Source organism: Cibotium barometz, chromosome 32 (genome assembly GCF_041138505.1).
Source record: "Cibotium barometz isolate CiBa-2024 chromosome 32, ASM4113850v1, whole genome shotgun sequence".
NCBI classification, from domain to species: Eukaryota; Viridiplantae; Streptophyta; class Polypodiopsida; order Cyatheales; family Cibotiaceae; genus Cibotium; species Cibotium barometz.
The window spans coordinates 36565801-36577401 of record NC_141077.1 but is presented as its reverse complement, the minus strand read 5'-3'; the positions used below and the strand labels follow the sequence as shown (position 1 = coordinate 36577401).

The 11601-nt window shown below is 41.9% G+C and overlaps 1 protein-coding gene across 2 annotated transcripts; it reads right to left on the bottom strand.

Annotated features, from left to right (window-relative positions):
• Nucleotides 1–1258: 1258 nt before the first annotated feature.
• Nucleotides 1259–11204, bottom strand: LOC147620145 (uncharacterized). Of its 2 annotated transcripts, none has more exons than XM_086772340.1 (11): nucleotides 10769–11204; nucleotides 10485–10658; nucleotides 9148–9203; nucleotides 7655–7720; nucleotides 7335–7442; nucleotides 6093–6159; nucleotides 4115–4199; nucleotides 2694–2854; nucleotides 2415–2516; nucleotides 1692–1908; nucleotides 1259–1602 (listed from the first exon to the last, which is right to left on the bottom strand). In XM_086772340.1, the coding sequence occupies exons 1-11, from the start codon at nucleotides 10817–10819 to the stop codon at nucleotides 1469–1471; spliced, it is 1221 nt and encodes a 406-aa protein (XP_086628466.1). In that variant the 5' UTR covers nucleotides 10820–11204; the 3' UTR covers nucleotides 1259–1468. The 2 variants fall into 2 exon arrangements, with proteins under 2 accessions (XP_086628466.1, XP_086628468.1); XM_086772342.1 differs by having other exon boundaries at nucleotides 10764–11195.
• Nucleotides 11205–11601: the final 397 nt, after the last annotated feature.

The window sequence follows — 11601 nt, the reverse complement described above, 5'->3', positions numbered from 1 at the left end:
CATCACATAGTATTTGGGGGTTGTGAATCCTTGCATACCCTGTGAAGGAAATAGATTTTTATTTGTGTATATGTACACGTGCATGCATGTCCTAGCACACTCAGACCGACACACCACATAGTATTTGACGATTGCGGATCCTTGTAAACCGTGTGAGGATCCACATCGTCAATCCTTGCATACCCTGTGAAGGAAATAAATTTTTATTTGTGTATATGTACACGTGCATGCATGTCCTAGCACACTCAGACCAACACACCACATAGTATTTGACGATTGCGGATCCTTGCAAACCGTGTGAGGATCCACATCGTCCATGAGGCTACAATTGATTATAGATTGAACAGAGGAATCCTCACGAGTTTGGAAAGAATAAGTAACTACTATGTAAAGGTAGACAATTTGTAATGAAGCTGTTCATGATGATATTCAAGTCTTTCAAGTCCTAATAAGCAAATGAATTGATTCTAAAATAGTTAAACGAATGTGCAAGCCTGCTAGAGAGTACACACCCTGCATCCACCTTGCACATAGAGAGAGAGAGAGAGAGAGAGAGAGAGAGAGAGAGAGAGAAACACTATTCATTGAGAGGGTAGGCTGTCAGCAGGTACGCTGGTTTCGTAGTCACGAGCAATTCTAAGTGTATGCTCTTTCATGAGTAATTGGAAACATTGCTTATATTGGTTTAAAGATAGTGTAGGTTAAGCTCCTTACATAGTAATGATGAAGAGAAAAAAGGTTAGCACAGTGAAAAGAGAAGAAGCTCATGCCATTTCAGTGGGTGTTTGAGCTCTTTATAAAGAGCAAACACAAAGAAGACTCCATCCAAGGATGTGGCAGAATGTTGATTTCTTGATAGGGGGTTTAACCAGTTCTAGAAAGATTGGGTAGAAAACAGAGTATCTTAAAACTTTATAAAGAAATGTTTGTTGTTAGATGAGTGAAAATGTAAATGGGTTAACACTTCTAAATTTCAGGTTTAAAAGATTATGCATCAAGGATTGTTTGTTCAAGAGAGTAAATAACTTCAGTGATGGGCCATGAATAAGAATGTCAATCTAGCGTATAGCGAACCCCTGAAGACTCATTTGTTTGACACAAATATGTCCACAATGTGGTGACAAGGCAAATGTTTGGATATGTATACGTGCTTTGGATGGCAACCGTCTCACTTAAATAAGCAAGAAAGCAGCAATCCTTCTAGTACTCACTGAGCCTAAACAACTACGCCAATAACATAAGACACTGCACATTATTCAAATCACCATTTAAGTAGCTTCTATACTAAGAAATTCAAACTCATGCTTGCTCTTAAATATTTTTTTTTATAGCCAGGCATACTACCATCGTTCACCCGATATTAGCATACCCTTATCAAAACCTTATTGCTACCAATGAAGCACTGCTTGTGCAGTCCCAAAGTAATAAACAACACACATTTAAACTGATTATGGAGTACCAGTAGTCCTCAAAAGAGAGCTTGACTACCATAGTCGTCGTGAAACTTCTGGTACCGTTCAGCCAAAAGGTGAGCCGAGGGCCTCGTTGTCCTCAGAGCTACCTCAATATCATCTCTTGTGACTGGACCCACGTCAGGCAAATCTGAAAAGCAGACAAGCCTGGTTAGAACAGAAAAATCATCCTTTCGTTGCACAGAACAAGCTCTAAACTTTTAAAACAAGCCACCAAACCTTCATTTGGATCCTTCCCATTAACCTCCAGTACGGACATAAGCCTTCTTAGAGGTCTCATAGCTGCCTCTTTGCAGACAATGCGTATGTCAGAACCAGAGTATCCTTCCGTAGCCTCTACCATCGAGTCATAAGGCAGATCAACCCCTTCTTGAGGTCTCAATAGATGCTCAAACATGGCACGGCGAGCTTCTTTCTCAGGCAGGGGTACTAATATCTACAAACCTTTATTAAGGAGTTCAGGGCGTTTATAGGCTGTTATGTTTGAAGACAAAGCTTCTTGCTAATGCAGTTTCATGCATGCAAAAAAGCCATCCGAAGGCCTCAATGTCGCAATCAGATATGCTGCAGGGAGAAAAATGAACAATACATCTCTCCCTTCCTCAGAGAGGGATGAAAGCCTTATTCCATGCTACTTTAAGTCCACATTTCAATGTACAAGTCCATTAATATAGGCATAGCAAACTTGAAGCCATGCACATGCTACTTGAAGTCCACATTTCAATGTACATGTCCATCAATATAGGTAACCTGGAGCCATGCACACGCACAGTTTCTGAATTTATCATCGTGCATAATATTTTGAGACATCAAGACCGATAGATTGAGAATGCAACCAACCATGCACATGAATGCATGTGACATAATCTGCCCTGACATGCATTAAATAAAGGAAAGATGGCCTCTGCAAAGTAGCACAGAAATGGGTTATGTGATGGATACACGTTTCTCGAGACGCCGAAGCATGGCGCCATCAAGTTCCCATGGCAAGTTTGTAGCAGCTAGCACAAAAACCAGGTCATTTGTTTGCATAAGGCCATCCATCTGCCCTACACCATAAACCCATGATAAGACATGCATATCAGTGTAAAGGTTGAGCATTTAGTAAGACGACACACAGGATCCGAATTTTCATACAGTGAGGAAATGTGTGTGTGATATGACAGACTTTATCGAGCAGTTCTTTCACATGAACCCACTACTAAAGCATCAAGCAAGCACCTGTATAAGAAGCTCTGTCTTTAGACGACGGCTAGCTTCGTGTTCACTTCTACCTTCTCCACGCTGACTGATTATGGCATCAATCTCATCCAGAAAAATCGTAGATGGTGCATGATGCCTGGCCAGCTCAAACAATACTCTCACAAGCTTTTCTGAGTCACCTGCAAGTAAGAATCTCAGATGTCAAACTACATAGAATGAGTTTCAGTAAACCTGGGTTCAGCTCAGATGTCAGAATTATATGACATTTACCTACCTACACATAACATCAGCAAAATGAAGCTCATCCTATTGTTTCTCTAGAGGCATGAAGGTCTACATTTTGGCACGCTTTTACATTAGAAAAACACACAATAACAACCCATCGCGCCCAGCAAACAAAACAAAACCTGCGGTGTTTATTTTTGCCTATATCAAGTAAACTACTCCTGTGCTTGCTGCTGAAGTCCTTTCCTTTATTGGAACAAAGAAGCCCAAAAGGACTTATCGAATCTTTCAAAACTTTGAGCATGCAAGAAAGCTGCTACACTAAAGACAGAATCAGCCAGCAACAAACTTACATGCAGCAACTGCCAAAGCTCAGCTAGGAAGGCTTGAGTGAAGAGTGACAAATATAATGCAAAAACGTTTTGAACCCTACATGTCAAAACACACTTTTCCATGACATTACCTACGTAACACGTTAGACGATACTTTACCACCCTCAACCCAGGCATACTTTATTTAGAACTCTTATCAATAGAAAGCAGCAGGGAACCAGATCCTGAAGCCTGGACACCAAAACAGGCAGATCTGACGGAACGCAACCTGGCTATACTTTATGTTGGAAAAATCCTTAACACCACGCCAAATAAGGAGCTACGAGATTCCACAGATGGTCCATGGCAGGCAAAGACAATGGCCAAAGCAGTCAAAAAAAGTGGACAAAAGTGTGAACATGCATGTTAAATCAATACTGCAACGCAGGCCAGGCATTACTCTCTGAATGGGGTAACAGATGAGCGGGAATTGGAGCAGGTGACAGGAGGCCAGCTTTGTGTGCCCAATTTGGGCACGTAATGGAGTAGTAAATGCTCCAAGTGGGTCAACCCTGATCAGCCACACTTGCAGCCTTACAAAAGGGGCTCTCCTTTCTACCCACATCTACATCCACCATCTCTGAACCTCCACTAGCACCACAAGTAGCAGCCCAAAGGGTGTTTTTTGGCAAAAGATAAATCAAACTTTAGCAATGGTTTCATTGGTAAACTGCACAAATCAAATAGCAAACAAAATAAGGCTTTCCTATGTCATTCAACGTCCCAAAATAAAAAGCACTCATAACCCTATTACAAAGACTATTCCCAAAATAAGCATTATCCTAATGGTTGTCAGGGTGGCAAGATGAAAAGTTCTTGTTTTTTTAATAAGGATTACTATACCACGCCATTTGCTAACAATTGATGATGCAGAGATGTTGAAAAATGTTGTCTTGCACTCAGTTGCAACTGCCTTGGCCAGCATGGTCTGTTGTATGTCCCCCGCCAAAAAAAATAGAATGGTAAGGAATTTACAAAGCAAGAAATCTTTTACAAATATATTATCCACGGAAATCAAAAAGAAAAATCTTCTCATCAAAAATGAAAATCTTAATATAATTATAACAATTTTATGTTATGATAAACAGTCAATTTGATGACCTGGTGCAGTTTTGTTTTCAAGACCAAAGATCAAAAGCTACAAATTTCTAAAGAGATTACCAAAGCTACTGTCGTCCTCTACAGTGTTTATCACAGATTCTCACACCTTTAGATCCGTATTTTACCACGCAACTCACCTTGGCTAGTGCTCCTCTACTCCCACCTTTTATGTTTTCCACCTGCTTATATTTCTTTTGCATAGGAAATAGCTTCGTCCATTTACATGCGGAATTCAGTTTCTCACTTGAACTTGAATGATCTTGCATGGAAAACAACGTCCTCTATTTCATTGGAGCATTTAGTTTCTCACTTGAACTTGATTGACAACTTGCAAGTTACCATAATAGCATTGCCCTACCCCAACTGTTACAGGCTTGGCCTTCAGATCTTAATATTTTGCTAACGGAAACCAACAACAATGCAAAAGGAATGCATGTACCCAGTGAATGTGTGCACAAAGTAGTCTGCACTAAGGACCGAATATGGGTGAATCCCCACTTAAGATTTGTAGCACGCGGAAGCTCTGGGGGTCTTCTTTCAGCCCTAAACACCACTGAGAACATGCTGATGCATAAACGTAGACAGAAGGGGAGAGTAGAGAGAGAGAGAGAGATATGGCTGGAAATTCAGTATATTTCATATGGTACAAAAAGGTACCTCCTTCTACAGCCCAAGGCTGCCTTCATACAAAAGGTGAACATCACCAAAATCTGTCCCTAACTTGGACCCTGAGGACCCACCCCTTATGGGAGTGAATGAATATAACAATGAGCACACATGCCCTTTTATAGCCCCTTTGGAGCATTGGGATGCTGGCCGACTGCTGGTCAACCAGTCGACTGGCATTACTTTATCCATAACTTCAGCGCCTGCAGCCGCCTTGTCCTCTGGTAATCCTAGCTCTAATGATCTTTTTCTTGGTTTCAGGATTAGCTCTGGGAATGTTCATGGCACTGCTTGCACATGACAAGATTTGTATCATCAACTTTGATTATAATGCTTGATAAAAGCTTGGTGAAACTTATCACTGACAAGTGCAAACTTTCACGATGATGTAGAAGTTTCTTTTGTTGTTGATGGAAGCCCAAAGCTTATCCTCGGCTCTCTACCTACACAAAAGTACAGGTCCTCAACATATGTGGCCCACCCGACTGAGCTTTCCCTGAACAGTTCTACAGAAAGCATTTTCTGAGAAACTGAGGACGGATTCATTTAGAGGGTTCACTATCTTCACATAGACATGTCGCATACCATGAGGATTGCCATTGGCCAGCTGAGGGTGTCGTCGCATCACCTTTGGACTGTAACAGAGAGCAGAGGGTATCCCATAGGACAGACAGATGTGCACACTATGTAGCAATGAGGAGACAGAGTCAGGGGAGCACTACATGCTTAGAGGCCAAGTTTATTACAAGATACAGGGACACTTCCACTGCCTCTTCAAGAATGGGTTTGGCCCTCAATCACGGGTGATGCATTACAGAGATCAGAGATACCTCAAACTATAAATATTGGAGCTGAGTCATCACACGAAGAACAAGTGACCACAAACAACACATGATGGACCAACTAGGCAAAAAAAACTGTTGCCTCTTTTATTAAAAATTGACAAGAGAAAGAAGCATGCAGACAGGACAGCAAAACAAAACCAATCCAAAAATGTCACACTACAGACACAACACAAATATTATAAGCTTATAAGGAGCAAGAAAAGTCTTACCTTGCCAGTTCCAGAAGGCCCAAAGAGCAATATTCCCTTCCATGGTGATAGCAAGCCTGTAAAATATCTGTATGAAGGTAATGACATCTCAAAGAATTAATGAACTACTTAAAGCTGACACATTATGCAAAAGGCATAAAAATAAACATAACACAAGAAAGCATGTAGGAAGAGAGACCAAACAATAGTGCACTACTCAACAAGGAAACAACAAAGTACACAGCAAAGTAGCAAATAAAACACAAAAAAGTAATAAAGGTTGTCCTCCGGGTCTTTTGATGAATGTCAAGTACAAGCAGTTCTCTAGTACATGTAAATGAGTGTCACATGAATCCTGCACTTGGATGCCATGTGGACATATCTGTACACCAGGTGCAAGACCTGGAGTGGAAACAAGTCCCTTGTGAGCCCAGGTTCCACTCTAAGCATCCAAGGTTAGGGGTACAAGTTCCGTACATGGTCTTGGTCAGGTGTGCAAGTCCCGTACACGAAACACTGCCAGTCCATACTGTTAGTCACCCTCTGGAATGATCACACGTTCCGAGTGTTCGGATTGCAGCCAGATATACCAGGCAACTCGGTCTTAGACCATGTAGTTGCATGTAGGAGAAGGGGCGGGCCTTTGGGCTACACCAAAAAGGGGTTGGTATCCCTTGACTAAGAGACAGGGTAGGCCTTAGGCCACCCTAAGGGGCCAAGAGGCCCATGGCCAATGCCCAATAGCCCAAGAAGGGGCTAGGCCTTGGTCGGCCAGGCTTTGGGGGCCTAGGCAGCCTGTCAGCCAGCCCTTGTGGGCTTGGCCAGCCGGCCGGCCAGGCATACCTCAAAGCTAGTCCTGAAGAGGCAACAAGATGAGACTGATTAGAACCATAGATTTGGAGCATTGTTTGCTGTTTTGGTAAGGGGGTTTGACTAGTGGTGTACATGGATGCTGTCGGCCAGTACACAGAAGAGGAGTAGGTCATGTCAGCTGCAGCATGTGAATTATTTTGTCCAGGAGCAGTCGGCCAGTTCACTTGGTCACCACAAGGCTTATAAATAGCATTGTTGTTCATCGTTTTATTCATTCAGTCCTTGTTTGGGCTGAGTCATAGAACTAGGATTAGTTTAGGTATTTTACTACCTTTTCAAGGCATCCTGTGGCTGTGGGATTTGTACCTCCTTTTTGTACTATATGATATACTGAATTCTTAGCTCCTTCTTACCTACTAGAGTTTATCAAACAAGAATGCATATACATACTGAGGATATTTGATAGGCATCACCACAGCCTCTTTCAATAACCGCTTTGCATTCTCTAGACCCTTGATTGTATCCCACCGCACATCAGGATTTCCCTGAAGGATATCTCTGCAAAGAAAACGCAATACTTGAGTACAAAATATGACGATAGACAACATTAAGCATATACTTAGTATCTACCCATGAAGTAAAGTCAAGAAAAGCACAACAATTATGACAGACAACAGACATAGTGCTCATACCCATGAAGTAGATTCCACAAAAGCATATAAATATCATAAAATCGATAAACAGCAGTTGAATTTTTATAACAAACATACCTGCTGAGACTCTCTGCCAATGCCCGCATTTCTACGGATTCAAAGGGAGGTAAAAGATCTTTCACTCTGAAACATTCCAGACGTGGCAAAAAAGTACAGTTAAACATGGAATGGAACAGCCTATGTCCCGCATGAAACTATGAGACACAAACAGCTAGGAAACGGGATATCTTTAAAATTACATAGTGTAAATGAAAAGTAAGTAGGAGAAAGTTGAGATAGAGCAGAAACTTGAGATAGATCATAAATTTAGAAGATGGTTAAGAAACATGGGGAAAACCGAAACTTAATGGAGTGATATGTTGAGGCGAGATTAGGAAACCGGAAACAGAAACAGAAACTGCACCCCTGGACAAACGGTGGTTCTGCAAATCCGTTTTTGGCTAGGAATGGCCATTTCTTGTTACTATGACCTTAATCCACTTACCCCATGATGTAAGCCAAAGAGAAGACTGCAAAGAACCCATAGGAATATTTTTTTCTTTAAATTAGGTCGATACTAATCTTATATAAGCCATGCAACTTATATTTTGATCTGTTAGAACACAAAAAGAGGCAGAATTATCAATATTTTACAGTAAAAGTTAGACAATCAGAGCCCATTACAAAAATAAAACAAGCAACTTCAATGAGAATTTGATGTAAGCATGTTCTGTTTTGGATGACAGATATTTTGAAAGGATTGGCACACTTGTAAACATTGCATTGACTGCCCGTACCAGATATGAAGAATCACTAACAAGCATTGTGCTTTCTTGATTCCAATCAAGGAATGGCATGTGCAATGCATACACAAGACCTTAAATAAAAGATTTTTTTATGTTACACCATAGCTTGAAGAGGATACTACCCGGTAGCCCTTACCTTTAACCATAGTTGTCAAAATGTTGCAACGGAATGAAAGCAGCAACCCCCACAACATTTTAAAACAGCAAAAGCTTAACAAAAACGGATTCCAACACCCTATCTCAAGGAAGAGTTGGCTGAAGGTGGAACACGATGGCAATGGCACAGCTGCGCTGAACCATGGCTTCCACAATCTCTTAGGTGACATCTAACTGGAACATTATTTTCCTAGGGCCAAGCTTAATGTGATGTGGCAGTCGTTATAACCAATGTGGCCTTTCCCAACTTGCCAACCAGGCTTTCCAAGCTGGTTGTCGATACGCAAGCTTAATGTCTTGAGGCGCATTTATTGTTATCAACAGCAAAAGGGTTGTCTGACAAGTTGGATTGGCAATGGCTCCTGGGTAAAAATGGGAAAACAGGATTGGGACCAAGTTTTGATAGCTAAAACTTCAACACTTGAAGACGAAAACCCACAAGAGATCATGTTCAAGCATAGTACTACTTGTATTTTTGGTCCCCTTAATTAATCACCAGTGATTGGATGTTATAACTGGGGTGTGGAGAAGGGTTAAAACAATTAATTTTTTATACAAGGAATACGAAACTTCTTCTGTCAAGAGATTCTTGGTAAAAGGAAAACCTACATTTTGTCGGACGAGCCGTTTGCTGCAGCAGACATGTTGAGCGCACCTCCGTTAGACTGGCCATTTAACACAAGACATTATTATTAATACATAATATCAAAAATGTTCTGAGTGAAAAGAGGAAGGGATTTTTTTCCTTTCTTTCTTTTTTCTTTTTGGGCTTCTTTGGGGAAGGGGGGGGGGGGGGGGGGGGGGGGGGGGGGGCGTGTGTGTCTAAATCCTTGCCTTGGTGGAAAGCGGCATTGGGAAGGATATGAATGAGCAAATTGCCCTTGAAGCAATGACTGTTTCTATGGAGATGTATTATGGGTGTTTTTCCGGTTAGGATTCTTTTGGCACGTAGACACATCGCTTCCGCCTCATGTAGGCAATGCTCTCACCCACGTGAGACAGTGCCCCATCTTCTTTTGGTAGTGCTCCCACTCTTGAACCGTCTTGGACAGATTGTCAGGGCACCTATGGGCACGATTTCCAAGCAAACTTTTTGGGAGGCAGTTTTGGCTTTTTGGTCAACTCTCTCCACCATTGCCAGCTTATGCAGTCTTTCTAGATTGGATGCAAATATGGGCATTCTGGACTAACTACCCTGTCCGGAATCAACTGCTTTTTTTTGTTCTTCATGTCGACCCTTTTTATTTCTTCCGCATATCACTTTACCAGTCTCTTAGAGATTCTTTTGATCTTGGAGACCTCTCTTTTCGGCAGCTCAAGGTGCATTGGGAAGGATATAGATGCCCTTGAAGCAACGACTGTTTCTATGGAGATGTATAATGGGTGTTTTTCCGGTTAGGATTCTTTTGGCACGTAGACACATCGCTTCCGCCTCATGTAGGCAATGCTCTCACCCACGTGAGACAGTGCCCCATCTTCTGTGGTAGTGCTCCCACTCTCGAGCCGTCTTGGACAAATTGTCAGGGCACCTACGGGCACGATTTCCAGGCAAACTTTTTGGGAGGTAGTTTTGGCTTTTTGGTCAACTCTCTCCACCATTACCAGCTTATGCAGTCTTTCTGGATTGGATGCACTCTGGACTAACTGCCATGTCCGGAATCAACTGCTTTTTTCTGTTGTTCATGTTGACCCTTTTTCTTTCTTCCGCATGTCACTTTACCAGTCTCTTAGAGATTCTTTTGATCTTGGAGACCTCTCTTTTCCGCAGCTCGAGGTGTTTTCCCATTCCTTCTGATCTGAGTCATGGCTGTCCCACTCTGGGACAGCTATGAATGTACATTACTTTTATTAATGAAGAAGTGGTTTCACTAAAAGAAAGTGTGTGTGTGTGTGTGCTGGGGGGAGGAGGCGGCAGGGTGGGGGGGGATTGCGGAGGAGGACCTAACCTGAGCCATGAATCGTTCATAGACTGCCATCTCTCCTCTTGTGTTTGTGTTGCCGTTGCTGTGTTCAATGCTCTTCACGCTACCATTGGACTTCAAATCCAAGGTGGTGTTGATTTCTGCATACCTGTTTTCCGTTTTCCTTCCAAACTTCGTATCATACATCACCTCGAAATCCTGCCACCAGGAAAGAAAACAAACAAACAAAAAGAAAAAATCGCAGCCTTACTTTGTCCGATTTTTCCAAAATTTGAAACAAAATTCAGAAAAAAAAAATGTGACCTTGCCTCAAAGCTCCAACGAGTAAGGGCTGCGCCATTGTTATCTTTGCTTTGCATTCTGCTATTGAAAAATGATTTTATTTTTTTCTGCGGATTTGGGGAAAAAAGGAGGCAAACCCCTCCCCTCCTCCTACTTCAAGTAGGACGATGAAGCAACAGGCGATCTTCGAACACCATAAATAACTAGTGATTCAAAAGGGGGGGAAAAGTAGATAATTTCTAAATTTCTTGATGGATGTCTGCAGGAAAATGGGGATTTAAGAAGCGATCTGTGATGCAAGAATGCAGAAAATGCCGCTGAGAATGTTGAGTATGTAAGCTTGAAACCTCCTTAATTGCTATGGCGACAAAGATTCCTCACTATCCAGAGCCCCAGGCTATGGCGCTGGAGACCTCGAGATCTGACAGACACAATATAGAAACGAAGAAAATTGCAACAAAGGGACTGGAATGATATTAATATTACTACATTAATGCATTGTAATATGCTAACATCAGCTTTTCTCTCTCCTTGTAATGTGCACAGGTATGAGGTCTCAATTCTGCCATGTGGGAGCATGTCCGTTTGCCTTGTCTGAACTTTGAGAGATGTATTGCCAAAACAACGACAGCCTGGTTTGTCTAGTGGGAATTGATGTCAGGTCATACAAGACTTACCTAGGAGAACTCATTAACAGATCCAACAAATTGTCATTCGGTGCACCGGTGCTTTTCGTCTCACAAAGAAAGATGGGACTCTGAGATTATACACAAACCATAGAGCCCCTCAATAAACTTACAATCAAGAACAAATACCCTCAGGGAGGCTTGAAATTAACAGGAAATGGATATTTACACCT